Source organism: Sprattus sprattus (assembly GCF_963457725.1).
Source record: "Sprattus sprattus genome assembly, chromosome: 1".
Classification (NCBI taxonomy): Eukaryota; Metazoa; Chordata; class Actinopteri; order Clupeiformes; family Clupeidae; genus Sprattus; species Sprattus sprattus.
The window spans coordinates 77,119,145-77,141,043 of record NC_137920.1 but is presented as its reverse complement, the minus strand read 5'-3'; the positions used below and the strand labels follow the sequence as shown (position 1 = coordinate 77,141,043).

The following is a 21,899-nucleotide window of genomic DNA, read 5'->3' as shown; positions in this document are numbered from 1 at the left end:
GGAGGTCAGAGAGGTAGGTGGGGGTACTGTTGTGTAGGGACTTGTAGGCCAGGAGCAGGACTTTAAAGTTAATTCGGTAGGCTACTGAAGCCAGTGCAGTTGCATAAGCAATGGTGTTACATGGCTGATGGATTTAGAGCGTGTTACAATCCTTGCTGCAGAATTCTGGATGAGTTGGAGCCGGTGGAGTAGCTTATTTGGGATTCCAGACAAGATGGAATTACAGTATTCGAGACGGGATGTCATATGCATTCACAAGGCGCTGGGCGAAGCCGTGCAATGTTCCTTAGATGGTAAAAGGCACTTCTTGACATACTGTTCTGTGTGCACTGAATGATAGTGTATTGTCCAGTAACTCGTGTGACAATAACTCGTGTGTACACATTACAGTTGCAATAATGGATTTGTTCGCTTTAAAAAGTCCAAGTAGTTTATGGAACATTGATCTGAAAACATGACACTTTATACATGTCGGCCTATCATAACCTTTTTCTAATACACGCCAGCTGCGTTGAACTCTAATCTTATTTATTGTATTTGTATTTATTTATTTGTATTTAAGTTGTATTACTATTACCTTGCTGCTACACTTGAATCTCCCTACGGGGATTAATACAAGTTTATCTTGTCTTATTTCTGTGCAAACTAGACATAATTTGTCTTTAATTTACCTATTCATACCATATTCACCACATAAGCAAGTTATATCTGACGAACTTACCTAGAATGTTGTCGAGTTTTGCCTAGATACAACGTTATCTATTTTGTTCTCTGTCAGCTAACCATATGAGTAAGGTATCAACTTTGGTTGCTATGAGATTGGCATGGCAACGTAAACAGTCCCCATCCAACACTACAAAAGTAGATAGTGCTCTCAGCGCTGATTTCGAATACGATGTTGTACAGCATGCAACGTTAATTTTAATCTTAAAAGGAATTTAAACTGTGGTTAAGTATTTCAACAATGCTTTCTGAACATGTGTTGTGGTTAATCGTCATGTTTTGTTCACTATTTATTGCAAACCCGTGACAACTCTTACTTTGATAGCCTGTCATGTTTTGTCCGAAACGGTTGACGACATGTCGTGGTGAACATAAAAAAAATCATGCACTCTTGGGATACCGTTACACCGTTAGCTGAATTTTAATGTGCTGATATTTCCGGTTATATTTAAAGAAACTTTGTTACAGTATGTTTATGAATAACCCTCTTATATAACAGAAGGTGTACTCAAATTACATTTATATTTTATTGTGAAGTGGAAACCTGGGTTAGACTTTAGCTAGCTCCTGCAAAGTGGTCTGGTAAGTTAGCTAGCTAGCAAATCTCAACATTAACGTGTTGATCTGGTTGTTTAAAAAAAAAATGAAAACTTTACTAATCGAGTGCATTAAATGCAAATCAGAAAGGACATGGCTACGGCCATCTTAATGCTCTCTTATAGAGCAAGTATTAGCTAGCTCTCAGCCATCATTATAACTTGACACCTCAGGTTCACAACAAAGTCAAACTTCACAAGTCAGCTAGCGTTAGCAAGGATAACGTGAAGTTAAATGCATCAGTGGATATAGGCGGATTAATTAACTTAGTTGGTAAGGTCTGGCTGTCTGTTATAAATAATAGATGAGGTAATCAATACAGGGAGTTTTTGAAGTACGATCATCACGATTAAACGACTTTGATTAACGGTGAAATGGCTGACGGTGACGATGATGTCCCCTTAATTTTGACCTGGGACAACGACACAAACAGCGGTTTGCTGACGGACGGCGCATCTGAAAGACTCGATGAAAGTAAGCTTTACATTGTGATATCATTTCTTTTACTGCTCAAGGTTATGATTAACACATTGAATCGTCTTATCTGAAGTTTTAGACATGTGAGCTCTGCAATTTATACCTTGACGGTTTTTTCCCCCGTTACTACGTATTCAGTAGACCACTCATTCATGTGCAGGAACGTTATAACGTTACTGCTTTGCGCTTTCTACATGTAGCTAAGTTACTCAATAATTGAAAGCATAATGTACGCAGCTGTTTACGATACTATTCTGCTCTATTAATTGCTGATTTATGTGTTTTTGACATGTGCTAACCTCGTAAATTAGCGTGACGTTGCAGTCATCTGATGCTCATTGTATTGAGCAAACATAAGCGTCTGTCAGACAGAGATAGTCCACATAGTTTACAGTAATCGTTGGTCGTGTCACAGCAGCTCCTGATTATAGCTGTGTTAATATTTACCTTCTCAAGGCGCATTTGGATGAGCCTTACCACGTCTGCCAAATGAGATGAAGACATTTGTCTGCAGTCCAGGAAAAATAGCCTACTTGATGTCCAAGTAGGCTGAGATATTGATCTCACTTTATAAACAAATGCCTGCTTGTTGGTCATCCTTTTTGTTCGAAGCTGTTGGTTACTTTCCACCTTGAATCTGTGGGTGCCTGCGTCACCAAACCTTGTTTACACATGTTGGCAGTTGCCTATTGTGTTCATTCTAGAGATTACCAAAAGGGGATGCTGCACATAATGGATAGAAAAGTTGTATAGGTAGGTAGGTAGGTAGATGAACAGATAGATGCATACATATAGCTTCACAGCTCGATGATTGATTGGTAGGAAAAGTTCAAATGAAACCAATATAATAGAACTGCACAGCCAAAACCAGTGTTAATGTGTTGGAGTTTGAACTGTCAGCTGGTCTTTGTACCACACACACACACACACACACACACAGAGAGAGAGAGAACCAGGAACTGACTCTCCTGTGTCAGCATTTAAACAGAAACCTCGCTGTGTCCCATACATGTTATCCTACCCCCACTTCGCCTCTTTTTTTTTTTTTTTTCCTTTTCCTTTGTTTGTGTATCGGCAGCAGGGTAGCAATATGGATTTCGTGTCATTTTGCTTCCATAGATAAGCATGTTTGTGCACATCATCTGTTGTAAACCAGTAAGTGGTATTTATTGAAGTGCATAGCTGGGCCATTCCAAACTTACAATTGAATTTACAAGGCACCCCCAGAATATTGTTTCAGACCACGAATCTTGAAGAAGGTGGAACTCCCTACATCTAGACACAGTTTTTGTATCAAGTCTAAACAGGGTGCCGGCTGAAGTGATGGGGTCGGGGACTATGGCTCTGCGTTATTGGTCATTGTTTAGTTGTACTGTTGCATTGAATGTGTCCCATACCCGTATTTGGTGGGGAGTGAGGGATAGCTACATAGACATTTAACTCATGGCCAGACCGTGTCATCCAATTACACCTCTTCTCCCTCATGAACCTGGGTTATTGGCCTGTCTCACCAGTGGTTCTGGAGGTAGAGGAGATGGGTTATTGGCCTGTCTCACCAGTGGTTCTGGAGGTAGAGGAGATGGGTTATTGGCCTGTCTCACCAGTGGTTCTGGAGGTAGAGGAGATGGGTTATTGGCCTGTCTCACCAGTGGTTCTGGAGGTAGAGGACATGGGTTGTCTCACCAGTGGTTCTGGAGGTAGAGGACATGGGTTATTGGCCTGTCTCACCAGTGGTTCTGGAGGTAGAGGACATGGGTTATTGGCCTGTGGTTCTGGAGGTAGAGGAGATGGGTTATTGGCCTGTCTCACCAGTGGTTCTGGAGGTAGAGGAGATGGGTTATTGGCCTATCTCACCAGTGGTTCTGGAGGTAGAGGACATGGGTTATTGGCCAATTGGCTGTCTCACCAGTGGTTCTGGAGGTAGAGGGCATAGGTTGTCTCACCAGTGGTTCTGGAGGTAGAGGACATGGGTTATTGGCCTGTCTCACCAGTGGTTCTGGAGGTAGAGGACATGGGTTATTGGCCTGTGGTTCTGGAGGTAGAGGACATGGGTTATTGGCCTGTCTCACCAGTGGTTCTGTAGGTAGAGGACATGGGTTATTGGCCTGTCTCACCAGTGGTTCTGTAGGTAGAGGACATGGGTTATTGGCCTGTCTCACCAGTGGTTCTGGAGGGATAGGAGTCGTTTAGCAATTGGAAGGTTACTAGTTCGATCTTGACTCCTCCTTGCTGTTCCTGAAGTGTCCTTGAGAACGACAGTAAACTTTTGTTGTTTACCATTTCACTACTGCATGTTTTTTCCTCATTGTATGTGTGATGGTGAAGCCTGAAATGTAATGTTTGTCATGCACTACACTGCTTGCTTCATGTTAATGTGCTGATATTTCTGCTTTTAAAGTCAAAGTGTTTATTGTCGCATACACCAAATTGCTTCAGCACAGCAAAATTCTTAAGACTTGGCCGGCTAAGAAGACAAACGTTGTTAGCTAGACCTTAATTGTTCAAACTATTAGGTTCATAAAGTTGATAAGCTCATAAAGGCTCATAAAGTCAAATTGCAGTTAACCAGCCCTTCGTGTGTTAGCATTTAGCCTTCTAACTTTGTCCTTTTGGAGAGATCTTGTGCTTTTTGCCATGTCTTTCCAACCTCTATGCTAGAATTAACCAAACTCAATTGGAGAAGACAGGCCCTTTGTTCCCTATTTGTCAGACCTCCTTAATGGTTTTTGGTTTCTAAATATTTCCAACAGTGCGACTGCACTGGAATTTTTACTTTCACATTTTGGGATAAACAGCAAAATAAATAACACGCCACTGTTCCTCCAGAGTCCAAGGGTGGGATGTGCCTTTAATGAGGTGTGACCTTAAAGGCATGTCGCCTAATGTGTTTCCTGGAGTTATTTTGAGTTGTGTACGGAGGAAAACAGTGCTCATTCATAAGGTTAAATTACTGCTGGAGGACGGAAGGACACAACAAAACACGACACATCTACACTTCATGACTCGCTGTAGCTCTCTTGTTGAATTGCCTTCGCTTGTTTCATTTGGGTTTGAATGAAACTTTTGTGTGCAATTACAGACAGTGGTTGGAGCATGTCTGTTTGAAAATGTAGGCTCTCTGGAGCTGAAGTTGAGTTCTCTTTAGGTGAGGGAGAACTGAAGTTGAGTTCTCTTTAGGTGAGGGAGAACCGAGTTATTCTGAGGTGAGGGAGAACCCAGTCTATCTGAGGTGAGGGAGAAGCGAGGCTCTCTTGAGGTGAGGGAGAACCGAGGCTCTCTTGAGGTGAGGGAGAAGCCAGTCAGTCTCTCTGAGGTGAGGGAGAACCCAGTTATTCTGAGGTGAGGGAGAAACGAGTCATTCTGAGGTGAGGGAGAACCCAGTTATTCTGAGGTGAGGGAGAACCCAGTTATTCTGAGGTGAGGGAGAACCCAGTTATTCTGAGGTGAGGGAGAACCCAGTTATTCTGAGGTGAGGGAGAACCCAGTTATTCTGAGGTGAGGGAGAAACGAGTCATTCTGAGGTGAGGGAGAACCCAGTTATTCTGAGGTGAGGGAGAACCCAGTTATTCTGAGGTGAGGGAGAACCCAGTTATTCTGAGGTGAGGGAGAAACGAGTCATTCTGAGGTGAGGGAGAACCCAGTTATTCTGAGGTGAGGGAGAACCCAGTTATTCTGAGGTGAGGGAGAACCCAGTCTATCTGAGGTGAGGGAGAACCCAGTCTCTCTTGAGGTGAGGGAGAACCCAGTCTCTCTTGAGGTGAGGGAGAACCCAGTCTCTCTTGAGGTGAGGGAGAACCAAGTCTTTCTGAGGTTAGGGAAAAGCCAGTCTCTCTGAGGTGAGTTATTCTGTAAGGGAGTTAAGTCTCTTAAATCACCTCCCACTGGGCTGTTACGTGTAGCCTCTCTGACTCTGAAAGAGAGTCGTACAGATTTAGGAAATTGTTGTGATTAATGACATAAAATGTAACACAGGCACAAAAGCTTTGAGCCTTTTGATGTCTGAAATGTAACAGAATCGGAAGAGGTTTAAAAAAAACTAAACAAAAACACCTTGCAAACATACTTGCAAGAACAAGTCAAACTGAATTATATGTTGTGTTGTATTCGGTAGAAGAGGCATCCCAAAGATTATGAGATAAGTCTGAAAGACAACCTCCTAACTCCTGACATCAGGATGGGTGACAGGAACTGCCTTGTCCAGAACGGACTGTACACTGTCCCTTGTGAATCATTAATCTGTAGTGTCGTGACAGCCATGGTCAGACAGGGCACTACTTCTGTAAATGGCTAGTATCCTGGCGGCTGTCCGGCATGTAAAGTCAGACAAACGCTACTATGGAGACCAGTGGTGATGATATCAACAAGGGAACGGAAGAGTGGCCAGTTCACACTTCCTCTTTTGCTTGGGGTGGTATGCCAGTGTTTTAGAACAGTCGTCTGTCAATCTCTTTAGTTCAGTGTCTTTTTTTCTTTGTGCAAAAAACTGCTGTGTTTGCTAAACACGCGTCGCAAGCTGGATGGAAGTGTAGAATGTGTTCTCTGTCTTAAACAATGTGCAAAATTGATTGGGAATTGTATGGCGAGGGTTAAACCTGTAGCTTTCTGATCAGATCATCAGTTCATTCTCATATGACAATGTCGGTCATCTGCACTAGATTTAAACTCTTCAGTCTATGTGGCTGCTGGAGTTACGCACTAGTGCTACAGAGTCTCTCTCACTCAAGCCCAGCTCTGCTCTACTCATGGCTTTGTCTTTTGAGTGGAGATACACAAGAACATCACACAGATGTGGATTTTTTACGGCAAAGTACGTTTATTTGTGCGTTAAAAGACCTACTCCTCGATGTTTTGCCACTCTGCAGATGGAGGTGGTGGGAACGATATCATGAATAACACCACCGCCATGCCGAGCCCAGGACCACCAGATCCAAGCACCCAGGCTGCTCTGCAACAGAGCTGGGAGATGAACTATCAAGAAGCAGCAATTTACCTGCAGGTGAATCATACAGTCAATATCTCTACCTCATTCCATCAAACCTGATGTTTTTTTTACATGCTTTTACTAAAGTCACAAGAACCATACGGGTCTTAAGTTTATTTACTTTATAAATTGTGTGTCCTTAAATGTCTTTCTTGTCAGAACAAAAACACTTTTTTACCATTGTAAATCAAATGGTAAAAAAGTGTTTTTGTCCGACAAGAAAGACATCAATTTAAGGACACATCATTTATAAAGTTAATAAACTATTAACCCTAACCCTAACCCTAAAAAGAAATGCAATAGCCATGTGCTTATTAATCTATGCACTAGCACACGGCCACTAATGTAATCACTACCCTTCACTCTCTTTTTTTCTCGTTTGTTTGTTTGTTTGTTTTTGTTTTAACCCACACAGGAGGGCGAGAACAACGACAAATTCTTCACCCACCCGCAGAACCCACGGGCACTGAGTGCGTACCTGTTCGCCCATAACCACCTGTTCTACCTGATGGAGCTGGTGACGGGGCTCCTCCTGATGATGCTCTCCCTGTCCGAGGCCCCCGCCGTGCCCTCGCTGCGTCTGGACGTATATGTATGCACCTGATTGTGTGGGTGTTGGATAGATAGGACAGCCCAGCTCCCTCAAACGCGCCAATCAAATGGCTCCTCCAACATGCTAAAGATTTTAAGGTCTGCCAGCTGTCATATGCATGGATAAACCAGTATATACAGTACCAGTCAAATGTTTGGACACACCTTCTCATTTTATTACTTTCTACATTGTAGATTACTACTGAAGACATTTAAACTACGGAAGAACACATATGGAATGATGTACTAAACAAAAGCAAAAAGTGTTTTCCACCGTGTAGAAAATAATAAAAGTAAAGAAAAAACTTCTCCATAAAATGAAAGGTGTGTCCAAACTTGTGACTGGTACTGTATATATTTTTAATGTGAGGATATGGACAAATAGGAAAGATAGTTAAATGAATAGTACAGATTGTGAGGTTGGAAGATAGATAGGTCAACTTTTTTTTGTCAGTGAGGCTGTCTATTTCATAATTGGTGGGTAGTTACTGCCATAAATAAGACAGACTGTAGAGTAAATGTGTAATGAGTGGGTAAAGCAGTTATTAAGCCACTCCATGTCCATCCTTACCAATACAAGAAACATTTGAATGGCATGTTTGTGAATTCCTTTATATTATGTGACAACTCACTGTAAGCACAAGGTCATTCATCAGTAGCTCTCACTGCCATAGAGGTGTTTTTAGTCACCATAGAATCATGAATGCCTATCATGTCTTACTTATCCTGTGGAGCGGCTTTTTAAGACTGCCTATGCAAGAAGTGTTTTCTTTTCAAAGTGCACGTCTTCCGTACCCAGCGCATGTGACAGCCATATAGTAAGGCAGTGTGTGTGTGCGCTTTAGCAGAGACTCTTAAACACTGATCACACTTTTGACTCTGCCCGGTGGGTTACAGAGTCATTCTAATTAAGTGCAAGTAGGTGAACTGCACTGATGTGATGACTCGATTAACTGTAACTTTATTCTCTGACAGACAGACGTCACAACATCTAACCCTTTGAGGAGTACGATCGCAAATATGTGATTAGAATTTAACCATCTGAAGGTTCCATTTGATGGTGTAATAATGAAGTCAAATGGCCGTTATGAATTAGCCTGGGTGCCATCCGTTATAGTACGCGTTCCACTGATCAAGCTGAACAAACGTTTGTTCAGCTTGATCAGTGGAACGCGTACAAACGGATGGCACCCAGGCTAGTTATGAATGGCAGTTAATGTAAATTCTAGTCTGTTCGGTATAAATCGGGAAGGAACCTCACTCCTCAAAGGGCTAATGGCCATCCTACTCTGCTGCTGTGGGGATCTACCCTGTACAGACCTACCATGCGGGGATCTACCCTGTGTAGACCTACCCTGTGTAGACCTACCCTGTGTAGACTTACCCTGTGGGGACCTACACTGTGGGGATCTACCCTGTGGGGACCTACACTGTGGGGACCTAGTACCCTGTGGGGGCCTACACTGTGTAGACCTACCCTGTGTAGACCTACCCTGTGTAGACCTACCCTGTGGGGACCTACACTGTGGGGACCTACCCTGTGTAGACCTACCCTGAGTAGACCTACCCTGTGTAGACCTACCCTCTGGGGACCTACCCTGTGGGGATCTGCACTGTGGGGACCTACACTGTGGGTATCTACCCTGTGGGGATCTACACTGTGGGGACCTACACTGTGGGGACCTACACTGTGGGGACCTAGTACCCTGTGGGGATCTACACTGTGGGGACCTACACTGTGATCCTCTCCCTGACTGGGCGTCCATTTCTCCTTCAGGTGCATGCAACTCTGGAGCTGCTCGCCCTAGTCATGGTGGCGTTTGAGCTGTGTATGAAGCTACGGTGGCTGGGCTTAAACACCTTCATTCGGCACAAAAGGACCATGGTTAAGGTAAGGGTATGGTTACAGGACTATGGTTAAGATAAGGGTATGGTTACAGGACTATGGTTAAAGTAAGGGTATGGTTACAGGACTATGGTTAAAGTAAGGATACAGTAACAGGACCGAGGTTAAGGTATGGGGATGGTTACAGGACCGCGGTTAAGGTATGGGGATGGTTACAGGACCGCGGTTAAGGTATGGGGATGGTTACAGGACCGCGGTTAAGGTATGGGGATGGTTATAGGACCGCGGTTAAGGTATGGGGATGGTTACAGGACCGCGGTTAAGGTATGGGGATGACTTTAGGACCGCGGTTAAGGTATGGGGATGGTTAATAGGACCGCGGTTAAGGTATGGGGATGGTTATAGGACCGCGGTTAAGGTATGGGGATGGTTACAGGACCGAGGTTAAGGTATGGGGATGACTATAGGACCGCGGTTAAGGTATGGGGATGACTTTAGGACCGAGGTTAAGGTATGGGGATGACTATAGGACCGAGGTTAAGGTATGGGGATGACGATAGGAGCGGTTAAGGTATGGGGATGACTTTAGGACCGCGGTTAAGGTATGGGGATGACGATAGGACCGAGGTTAAGGTATGGGGATGACTATAGGACCGCGGTTAAGGTATGGGGATGACGATAGGACCGAGGTTAAGGTATGGGGATGACTATAGGACCGTGGTTAAGGTATGGGGATGACTATAGGACAGAGGTTAAGGTATGGGGATGGTTATAGGACCGTGGTTAAGGTATGGGGATGACTATAGGACCGAGGTTAAGGTATGGGGACAGTTATAGGCCCAAGGTTGTTTGCTGTTGTTTGGGACATCCTCTGTTGTTGTTGGATATGTTTTCCTCATGTGTTGTTGTTTCCTCTCTGATGTGGCCAGACGTGTGTGCTGTTCATCCAGTTCATTGAGGCTATAGTGGTTCTGGTCCGACAGACGTCTCACCTCAGGGTGACCCGCGCCCTCAGGCCCATATTCCTGGTGGACTGTCGGTACTGCGGAGCTGTGCGCAGGTGAGAGTGAGAGAGCTGTGCGCAGGTGAGAGAGAGAGAGCAGGTGAGAGTGAGAGAGCTGTGTGCAGGTGAGAGTGATAGAGCTGTGTGCAGGTGAGAGTGAGAGAGAGAGAGTGAGAGAGCTGTGCGCAGGTGAGAGAGTGATAGAGCTGTGCGCAGGTGAGAGAGAGAGAGCTGTGCGCAGGTGAGAGTGAGAGAGCAGGTGAGACTGAGAGAGCTGTGCACAGGTGAGAGAGAGAGAGAGAGAGAGCTGTGTGCCGGTGAGAGTGAGAGAGCTGTGCACAGGTGAGAGAGAGAGAGCAGGTGAGAGTGAGAGAGAGAGAGCTGTGTGCAGGTGAGAGAGAGAGAGCAGGTGAGAGTGAGAGAGCTGTGCGCAGGTGAGAGTGAGAGAGCTGTGCTCAGGTGAGAGAGAGAGAGCTGTGCGCAGGTGAGAGTGATAGAGCTGTGTGCAGGTGAGAGTGAGAGAGAGAGAGTGAGAGAGCTGTGCGCAGGTGAGAGAGTGATAGAGCTGTGCGCAGGTGAGAGAGAGAGAGCTGTGCGCAGGTGAGAGAGAGAGAGCAGGTGAGACTGAGAGAGCTGTGCACAGGTAAGAGTGAGAGAGCAGGTGAGAGTGAGAGAGCTGTGCGCAGGTGAGAGAGAGAGAGCTGTGCGCAGGTGAGAGAGAGAGAGCAAGTGGAATGAGTGATATGGGTGATGTGGGCTCTACTTTGGGAAAATGAAGATCTATCTGAATAGACATTAACTATTCCTCCATCACACCACAAAATATTAATGACTGAAAATGTACCTTTGTTCTAATTATTGTGTGAAATTTTTATTTCTCTTCCTCTCTCAATTCTTGTTCCTCCAGAAACCTGCGGCAGATATTCCAGTCTCTTCCTCCTTTTATTGATATTTTGCTGCTTCTTCTGTTCTTCATGGTCATCTTCGCCATTCTTGGTAATCTAGAACTTTCTTGTTTCCCCCTTTTAGACCCTAGTAATATTACACCTTCTGTTCCGACTGCAATTCTGATGTTGTTGTTGTAACCTTTCACAGGATTCTTCCTCTTCTCGTCTAATCCAGCGGATCTAGTAAGACTCACTCTCGTTCCCTTAACACAACAGATTTTTCTTGTTGTGGTCGAAAGACACATAAATTAAGAAAATAAAGTTAAACAAACGTATATGAAATACTATGTTTTACAAGAATGTGAACTTATAGTGAAAGCTTAGTTGAATGAGCTCTGTTTTTGGCTATGTTGGCTAAGCAGTAAAAGGTGATGCAGTGGTGGTAATGTGCCAGTGCTGACCACATGTCACTGAACTCAAGGTGAAATTGATCTTAAAGTTTCCTTCTCCAGTTCAATCGGACTGCTAACCTGTTGGAAAGCTTTTTTTGAAATGCATTCTTTTTGAAAAATGACTTGTACATTGTTGTGATTTGCTCTCAAAGATGGCTGTGTTGATGATCCATCCCATTCTCTGTGTTTCCTCTCCAGTATTTTAATACCTTAGAGAACAGCATTGTGAGTTTATTCGTCTTACTCACAACTGCCAAGTAAGATTCCTTATATTCTTGCATCAAAATACTTATTTTTTTCATATTTCTGACTGCACTTCAGCATGTGTATATCCAGAATATGAGCTAAAAGCATCCTGTCAGGTGCTGTATTGGATGAAATTCTGTGTGTGTGTTTGTCCCCTAGTTTCCCTGATGTCATGATGCCCTCTTATTCACGGAATCGCTGGTCTTGTGTGTTCTTCATCGTGTATCTCTCCATTGAGCTGTACTTCATCATGAACTTGGTGAGTAGAAAGTTCTAGAAACCTTGTGGCTTTCTTCTTCTTTTTCTAATTACAATGGATGCGGGTTGCAGGCCTAGCGCTGATTTCTGTCGACCAAATGGAAAGGCCATCACCGCAGAGTATCTGTGTGTAGCCCACCCATCATGTTTAAGTGTTTAAGTGCTCAATACAAAAGAAAATGAAAGCTGAACGTGTTGGGTTGTATTCTGTGTCCAGCGCTTGCTTTAACGGCAGTAGGGAGATTAAAAAAAACGAATTATTTTAAAATGGATTTGTCATCTCTCCACACCCTGTCCCATACCCTGAAAGCTCCTGGCTGTTGTCTTCGACACGTTCAACGGTGTTGAGAAGATGAAGTTCAAATCCCTGCTCCTCCACAAGAGGTCTGCTATTGACCATGCCTTCCAGCTCCTCGTGCGGAGACAGGTAGGTTCGAAGTTCAAAGTTCAAAGTACTTTATTGTCATTGCCACAAAGACAACGAGACAGAAGGGGCAGCAACAGACTTCTTCCACAGCGAAATAATAATAAATAACAATTAATAAATAGATTAATAAATATCATAAATTAAAAAAGCAATATACTACATATTGAGGTGCATCAAGTGTTAGAGTGCAGTCCATGGGCTTAGGGCAACACCAACCAATCCCTTGCAGAAGGTGTTTAGATAGAACTGTGTGTAAGTCGCTTTGGGAAACAAAGGTTGCTAAATAAATACCTTAAGCTTAATTTCCCCCTCAGAGAGATATATACAGTATATCTCTACAGGTAGAGCTAGGTGCTAATAACACCCAGTTCATGGGTGTGATACCAAGGGAATGCATATGCTGATAAAATGCATATATTGAAAAAATTGCATGTACTGTCAAAGATCTAAATGCATGTGTTTTAAAAGTTATTATTTATCCACAAAAAAACCCAAATATGATATTGTGATCCCACAGAGACCGGATGGAGTGACTCTGAAGCAGTTTGATGGTCTCATGCGCCACTATCGCCCCAGAATGAGTGCCAGGGACCGCTTCCTGACGTACAAAGCTCTCAACCAATCAGTAACTGACATGTTGAGGTAACAACAGCGAATCAAGCAGTTTGTTTTTGCACGGTGACCATGATGACCGGTTTTAAAAGCTATATGTTATTACAATTTTTTTTTTTTTCATTTCAGTTTGCAAGACTTTTATAAGTTCTACGAAGTGATTGGTCTTAAATGGAAGGTATGGTTTCCTAGTCATCATTTAATACTCATTATGACCAAATTGAAGCTGTAATTTATATGCAAACTGTTGAGTATAAGTCCACATCACATAGTTGCATGTCCTAGCTCACCGAATGCCTTATAGTGTCTTCCCTTGTATTTTCTGTCCTTTGTCTTGTGTCATTTGAGAGTTTTTATTGCTGTTTGCTGGTTGAGTTAACTACTCTGAGGATGTGGTTTTATTAGATCATGCTGGTGTGATCACAGTTAAAAGTATTGACCCCTATTCCGGTTTCATTGGATTGTGTGTTTGTGTGTGTGCATCCGTGTGTGTGTGTGTGTGTGTGTGTGTGTGTGTGTGTGTGTGTGTGTGTGTGTGTGTGTGTGTGTGGGTGTGTGTGTGTGTGTGTGTGTGTGTGTGTGTGTGTGTCTGCATGCATGTGTGTGTGCTCCTGTCATAGGCTCGACGCAGTGGGGAGCATTGGTTTGATGATCTACCACACACTGCTTTCCTCATTTTTAAAGGTAACATCGCGATCCATAATGTTTGTTTGTTTGTTTGTGTGTGTGTGTGTGTGTGTGTTTATATGTCTGTTTTTGATGTGTCGATGTTTCTTAATCTGTTAAGAGTTAAAGAGTTGTTGAAGTTAGTCTTGGAACTGTTATGGCCTTAATTGTAAGTTTTTCACCACAGGGATAAACCTCCTGGTGAAATCCAAGGCTTTCCAATATGCCATGTGTAAGTCCATCTTCTATTGGTTTCTCTTCCTTTGTTTACTGTGTGCCTAAAGGATGTCATTAAGTTCAAATACATTTGTAAATTCATGTTCATTTTTTTGACAGACATCGTTGTTGCTGTTAATGGGATATGGATACTGGTCGAGACTACAGTATGGAACAGTAGGTTTTTTTCTTTTTTCTTTTAATTTACACAAATAAATACAGTGAACAAAAGCTACGTTTGTTGATGCATGACCAAGTAATAAATGAGCTGGTTTTTCAGTATGTACGTATATATTTTGTCAGACACATGAACCACCGCACACAGACACAGTACACGTACATGCAGGATATATAATTTACAGTAACTACTGAATCTCTGGATAAGATAGGCCTTACTTTACATCACATGTATTTTGTGTGAGCACAGGTGACGTGTCATGGTCCAGATTTGTCCCGTGGAGTTATGTTGTCTTCCTTACAAGTATGTTTTTCTTCAACCTTTAACATACATACATACAGTACATGCATGCATTATGCCTTTACCATAACTACATGCATGCATGCATTATGCCTTACAACCTTTACCATACATACATACATACAGTACATGCATGCATTCTGCCTTTACCATACCTACATGCATGCATGCATTATGCCTTACAACCTTTAACATACATACATACATACATACAGTACATGCATGCATTATGCCTTTACCATACCTACATGCATGCATGCATTATGCCTTACAACCTTTAACATACATACATACATACATACATACAGTACATGCATGCATTATGCCTTTACCATACCTACATGCATGCATGCATTATGCCTTACAACCTTTACCATCCATACATACGTACATGCATGTATGCATTATTCCGTTACCATACATACGTACATGCATGCGTTATTCCTTTACGATACCTACATGCATGCATGCATTATGCCGTATATGTGTGTAATAATGCCGTATATGTGTGTAATAATGCCGTCCCTTTTCTGGTCCAGTTTATGGCGTGGAGGTGATGTTGAAGATCACAGGTCTCGGACCAGTGGCTTACTTCAGCTCAGGATGGAACTGGTACGTTTTTAGACTATTACCCTCAGATAACATACCCACCCGTAGAACATACCCACCCATAGAATAGTACACTTCTCAACATTACATATCTAACACAGTCAACACATGCTACAACATACCTAGCGTTACCTGCATATGTCTGAACTTAACTGCTCTATTACTGTCGTCAGGTTTGATTTCTCTGTAACTGTGTTGGCATTTCTGGGCTTGATTGCTCTGGCCTTCAACATGGAGCCCTTCTACTTCATTGTGGTTCTCAGGCCTCTTCAGCTTCTGAGGTATGTGCTTCGGCCTGCTTCTACCAGACTACTACCATAGACATTTATACCAGACGACTACCATAGACATTCATATGTCATTTGACCTTTGACCCAGGACTTGTGACTATGTCATCTGAGTTGCTCTTGTGTAGTATAGTGCGTTCAGAAAGTGTTCAGATCCCTTCACTTAGCCTTATGCTAAAATCTTTTAAATGAATTGTATTCCCTCATCAATCTACAATGGCGGGTGTGTGTGTGTGTGTGTGTGTGCGTGCGTGCGTGGTGCTCCTGCATGTGTGCTCAATTACTCCTTTTGACCTGGAATCTTGCATGCGCACGGTTTCACACATCTGAATTTGTTTGTGCGTCTCCAGCTTTGTGTGTATGCTACATTTCTGTATGAATGCTATAAAATGCTTTGAACATGAGTCCCCTAACTATTCACACATTTCCTATTTTTTTTCCCCCCTGTCAGATTATTCAAAATCAAACAGAGGTATCGCAACGTTTTGGATACCATGTTTGAGCTTTTTCCACGTATGGCCAGGTAAAATACCAGAAACTGAGTTTATACCTCCTTAAAATATCATATCTACTCTATCTATATGTAATGTCTTGTTTGTATGTTTGTATGTCCTCTCTGTTGTGCCTGTGCACTTATATGTTTCACCGTAGGAGAGTAGGAAGCGTTTTTTTCGAATACTTTGTATGTCTTGACATTTGAAGTAATTCACAAATAAAGCTACTTTGACTTTGATCTGCCAAACATGTAATCCTTACTGTCAGTTCTAAACTCTCTATCCTTGTATGTAGTCTTGGCCTCACCCTCATCATTTTCTACTACTCGTTTGCTATTGTTGGGATGGAGTTTTTTGCCGACGTGGTCTACCCTAACTGCTGCAAGTAGGTCAAATGTTTAATTCAATAGTGTTGTTTTTTTTGTTTGGCTTGAACCATTTAGTAAGTAAGTAAGTAAAGTTTATTTTTTAGAGCACATTTAAACGCAGCTTGCACTGACCAAAGTGCTGTACATAGTGCATTAGATATTGAACGAATAGTAAAATAAGACAAGATAAAATGGAATAAACTTTTAGCACAAAGTTCAGAAGATTGACGCTAGCACTGTGCCTGTCCCCTCCACCAGCACCAGTACTGTGGCCGATGCCTATCGCCAAATCAACGTCACCATTGGCAACAGGACAGTGCTGCAGGAGGGATACTATTATCTCAACAACTTCAACAATATTTTGAGTAGCTTTGGTACGCATGCATTATTTTCTCACAGACCCTCTGTTGCAAAGAATATGTTTGAATTAAAAATATTATATATATACTGTATATTTGAATTATTTGTATTTATTTATTATAATACGAAGGTACATCATAAGTCTGGAATCATGGGATCTCTGAGAAATATCTCCAACTCTCTCCTCTGTTTTCTTTAGTGACACTGTTTGAATTGACTGTTGTCAACAACTGGTACATCACCATGGTGAGTGTTCTGACGCGCTTGGTGCTTAAAGCCTAATTTATACTTCGGTAGATGACACTTTTGAAAAGCTCGCCGACAAAAATTACGTCATGGACGACACTTTAAACCGTCGTTTGAAGTGTCGGCTACATGGAGACATTTCTACTGGCGCTGAAGTCGTCACAAAGTGTCGCGCAAGTGTGATTGGCTAGATAGACGGCAAGCGTCCTTGATTCGTTGTTTGAATTTTCCTCAAGTGGTCAACAGCTGATTCCAACAGCTGATTCCCAACAAAAATTACGTTTAAAAAAAAAGCGCGCCTCCAATTTTTACGAACTAGGCGACTGTTCACCTGAAGTATAAACACACAAGCCTGGACGACATTTTTTTTTTTTGTGTCGGCGACCTTTTCAAAAGTGTCGTCTACCGAAGTATAAATATTAAGGCTTTAAAATGACTCTTTGTGTTGTTGTTCACGCCCCACTGAACACTCTGTGATAAGCCCTGTGTATTCACAATATGTAATAAGACATTATTTTAGTTAAGGTGTTCTTACTTGGACGTTGGTCATATTGCAGCCATTTAGTTGTACCATGATTATCCATAAACAAACATGCTGGATAAATCGGCCACGTCATCCATTAACATTTTCTGCAAAGATCTCCACATCATCATGGAAGTGCATGAATATTTACATGACACTCTCTAACACTCTAACATTATACTCTCTAACATGACACTCTAACACTCTAACCCTCTAATATTTTTTGATGTTTTCTTTTTTCTTTTTCTTCAGGAAGGTGTGACCTCTCAAACAACCCATTGGAGTAGACTCTTCTTCATGACATTCTACATCGTAACCATGGTGAGAGAATTTAGTTTGATAACTGTCATTGAGCACAGAACAGTTAATTATGGACAGCTCACTGAGGTTTAGCCTGGGTGCCATCCGTTTGTACGCGTTCCACTGATCTCGTTTGTTCAGCGAGAAGGCAGCAATCAGTGGAACGCGTACAAACGGAGGGCACCCAGGCTAACTGAGGTTAGCTGTAATTTCGTTTTTTTTTTTTTTTAAACAAGCATGATCAGCCATGGACATAATGTGAGAGTATGGAACACCCTTTTAAAAACTTAAATAGTGTGTAAACAGATCACAGGTGTTCAACTGCCCCGTCACTAAACTAAAGATGTTCACTAATTGTCTGTGTCGTCACACTGCTTCTATACATCGTCCATTACTGATAAGTACCATCACTTATAACTGTTTCTTGTCTCTTTGGCCTATATAGGTTGTGATGACGATTATCGTGGCCTTTATACTCGACGCGTTTGTCTTCAGAATGAATTACAGCCGCAAGAACAAACAAGAAGAGGCCAACCAGGACCCAGAAGGTTCTAAGCTGTCATGTGCAAAACTGTTTGCAAGAACTAATTCTTTAGCAGTTTAACAAATTGTATTATTACACATTTATATAGTGCAGTATGTAAAGCTGATGACATTTGATGTTACAGGTTTGGTAATAAGTTGAATGGTTTTTTTTTTCCCCCTTCCTTCCTTCCTTTTTTGCCAGCTGCAAGTTACAAGATACCAGAATTTCCCCATGGGATTTATAAAGTATTTCTCTCTCTCTCTCTCTCTCTCTCTCTCTCTCTCTCTCTCTCTCTCTCTCTCTCTCTCTCTCTCTCTCTCTCTCTCTCTCTCTCTCTCTCTCTCTCTCTCTAGGTGAGAAGGGGATGGTGTTTGAGGCGGAGGTGAGCCGGGCAGAGGCGCTGCAGGCACTGGAGTTCTACAAACACACTCTGGCCAACTCCAGCCTCAGCTCCCTGCACCAGGTGTGTGTGAGCATGGAGCGCAGCGGGGTGAGTGTCTTCACACATCGAGCTTTCAGGACATGAACTATTTTGTGATTCAGTATGTTGGCCATGGCATCGATACGCCTATTTTAAATGGCCATTAGATCCATGGACATTGTACCAGATATCTTTATGGTTAAATGTATTAAATACTTTGTGATTATTTATTTATTTATTTTTACAAATGTTATGTGCTACAGCATTCCTCCGTAGTTTTCCTTGGACGCCGGTCGCGCACCAAGAGTGATCTCAGTATGAAGATGTACCAGGAAGAGATTGAGGTGAGTGTTCTGAGAGTGATATGGGTGTCAGAAACATTTTTCTCTTCATCATCATCGGACCATTTTGGACTTTTATTTGTAAAGAGCTAAACTCAAACTAATGTTTTCTGCAGTAACAACATAAATTGTTGTTATACAGGCAAGCGTAGAAAACAACCTATGTTGAGTCGAGGTGGAATACTTAAATCTTGTTTTAAATACTGTGAATAAGTATGGAAATTATGAAATCCAAATTATGAAATCCAAATGAATCCCTGGTTGCAGTAAAAAAGGTATTGTATGGTATGGATTGAGACAGATGTGTTTTCTGTGTTATTGTATGGTATGGATTGAGACAGATGTGTTTTCTGTGTTACTGCATGGTATGGATTGAGACAGATGTGTTTTCTGTGTTACTGCATGGTATGGATTAAGACAGATGTGTTTTCTGTGTTACTGTATGGTATGGATTGAGACAGATGTGTTGTCTGTGTTGTAGGAATGGTATGCAGAGTTCTCCAGAGGTGACCTAACTCATCTGGGCGAATCCCCCGAGAGTGTCCTGGACTGCCCCAGCGCCATCACCCAGCACAGCATCAACTAGACCTGCCTTCAGCTCACACCAACACGCTTAGCAAGCGGAGCACTCCATGGACCAGGAGACAGTGTTAGCACACCATATTCAACGGATATTTACAACAAGTCACTCAATACTATCCTGTTGACAGTTACCCCCTCCCCCCCCCTCACTCTCTAACGTGTTGGAAGGACCAGGGGAGCTCAGAGACCCATCGTGTGGTTGCACATTTCAGGAAACCTATTTCAAAAACTACTTTATGAATCCAACAGTGTTGCAGGATGGCGAGAGTGAAGAAGTTGGATGACAAATCCAAGTTGGCTTCCCAGATGGGGCTGTAAAGCTATCAAAGCTAGGAATGTCTCCTTGCCTTCTCTATGTGTTTTAGCATCATAGCTCTGCCCCACGTTGCCAGCAACTACGGTGTCACGTCTCATGAAAGCATTATGAAAGTACGTTCTTTAAAAAATCAACTACAGGACCTTGTCTGCGACCACCGCTCTGCTGCAGCTGCAGTGGTACAGAACAGTGTATCAAGCAAAGTCGTGCTTCCGGACACTTCTACTGTCATACTCCTCCTTACTCCTCATTTACCAGACTACCACTTGCTCCTGGTTTTAATCAAACCTCTATTGAGGTGCCATAGCTTTATGGTCCTGTTAGGATCATGTTAATGTGTGTCATGTTGTGTTTTGGATGCCCTTAAATGTATTTGCCTGAGGATTAGTTGGCATCCGGCCGCTATGGGTTTTGTGAGTGCAAGAAGGTCTTTTTACACCACATTGCACTGTAATACTAGACTGTGCTCTTACTCCTCACAGGGACTATTCTGAATGTCTTGCTGTTTAACTCTTCCCTTGGTTCAACACTATTTGTGACAATCATGCGCTTCACTAGCTCAAAGCATTTTTACTCCCCTCCCCCCCCCACCCCCCCCCCCTCTTCAGCTTAGATTATGTTAAATCAATCATGGGTTTGTTGCATCATTAAAACTTCAACTCCGAGACATATTGCAGAGCATATGGGCAGACAGTGTAAACACAGGTTACATACACAGGTTCTTTTCTATCTCTATTTTTTTTTTCAGTCATTTTAACAAGCTGGAAGGTTTTAGACAGACATTTTTTAAGTCTGTGATCCATAACTGTGTAATTGAAGTTTTTTTCAACCTTACACACATTTTCATTAGACATCCCTCCCTCCTGGACATCAGGGTCATCACGTCCATAGACGTACATTTATATATGTCTATGATCAGGTCTACTAGACTTGGCAGCGGCCTTTGTTGCAGTGAGTGAACCCATTCACATTGGGGACTCTTGGTTTGTCACAGTACATATGATTTGTCTTAGGGCCTTATGGCATTATTGTGTGTTACACTCTAGTATCATACACAGCAGTCCTGAAAATGGACGAGACACTGAAAAGACTATTTTTGAACGAAACACTAGATTATGCACGGAGCAGTCGTAATACTTAATACATAAGCTGTTACCTGAACCTGAAAAATACAAAATATAAATATATTAATTTAAAGCCAGTTACAAGTTTAAACTACCCAGTTTCTTCTATGCCGTTTAAAAAAAGCCTCTAATATTTTTTTCCTTTGGCAATTCCGAGTTATATATAGACAGGTCAGATTTCATAGTCAGTGGCTGCTTTAGGAGCACTTAGGTTTATACAGTAAACCCTCATGGATGGTTTTTGCTTGGGTATGAAGAGGCTGTTCCAAAGCAGAGGATCTCCCCCTTGCCTCTGGGTGTCTGTCAATCCTCATCATGGGGGTGTGGCCTGTGTATGATGCACATTGAGGGTGGGAATGGGAGTGGCTGTGGGAGCACATGTGAGTGATGTCACAATGCAATGGGAGTTCCATGTGACTGTGATGGAGTGTGATGGTCTGATTGTGAAGTCGAATGTTTTCATATAAATCACTGGGCCTCATTCCTTAAACACAACTATTTTTATATATATTATTGTTCATTTTATTTTACATCAGGATATAAATTAAATTCGACTTCTGCAGATATGCTGATTTCACCGACAACTGTATTCATCAACATAAACAAGTTTTAAGCGATTTGGTGTGTAGATGAATCCAGCAGTAAGACCCCTAAATGGATGTGACAAAATATCCATCCATTTTAAACATACTCTTTAATATTTAATATTATAATCTTACATTTACGAAGGTTTCATCAATGGGGCCAGTGTGTTTAACGTGAACCACATCCTGTCTCAGTGCAATGTCTTAACTAGCTCTGGTTAATGCTGCTTGACGCCCAACATGGGATGATGCACCTGTTGAAATTGTTTGTCAGTGTTTAACCCATAACATGTGCATTACATTTGTTTGTGTACTTGTGTTCTTTTGTTTATGAAATGTATTTAGACAATAAAAATGA

The 21,899-nt window shown here is 42.3% G+C and overlaps 1 protein-coding gene across 1 annotated transcript; it reads left to right on the top strand.

Annotated features, from left to right (window-relative positions):
• Positions 1–1,180: 1,180 nt before the first annotated feature.
• On the top strand, positions 1,181–21,828 carry tpcn1 (two pore segment channel 1). The gene is made up of 27 exons (XM_080848907.1): positions 1,181–1,794; positions 6,660–6,793; positions 7,194–7,370; positions 9,147–9,260; positions 10,145–10,275; positions 11,126–11,214; positions 11,314–11,348; positions 11,756–11,814; positions 11,963–12,062; positions 12,372–12,488; positions 13,006–13,130; positions 13,230–13,278; positions 13,721–13,784; positions 13,954–13,998; positions 14,103–14,159; positions 14,410–14,463; positions 15,000–15,072; positions 15,243–15,350; positions 15,808–15,879; positions 16,146–16,235; positions 16,477–16,592; positions 16,778–16,824; positions 17,600–17,668; positions 18,093–18,195; positions 18,527–18,663; positions 18,858–18,938; positions 19,417–21,828. Exons 1-27 carry the CDS (start codon positions 1,695–1,697, stop codon positions 19,519–19,521), a joined length of 2,451 nt encoding a protein of 816 aa, XP_080705033.1. The 5' UTR covers positions 1,181–1,694; the 3' UTR covers positions 19,522–21,828.
• The last annotated feature ends 71 nt before the right edge of the window (positions 21,829–21,899 follow it).

What these genes read in the sequence shown, in the direction of transcription:
- tpcn1 (XM_080848907.1), top strand. Translation starts at nt 1,695, where the DNA reads ATGGCTGACGGTGACGATGATGTCCCCTTAATTTTGACCTGGGACAAC. An exon ending in CTTTTTCCACGTATGGCCAG is followed by an intron (nt 15,880 to 16,145) that starts GTAAAATACCAG and finishes CCTTGTATGTAG; the next exon opens with TCTTGGCCTCACCCTCATCA. An exon ending in ACAACTGGTACATCACCATG is followed by an intron (nt 16,825 to 17,599) that starts GTGAGTGTTCTG and finishes CTTTTTCTTCAG; the next exon opens with GAAGGTGTGACCTCTCAAAC.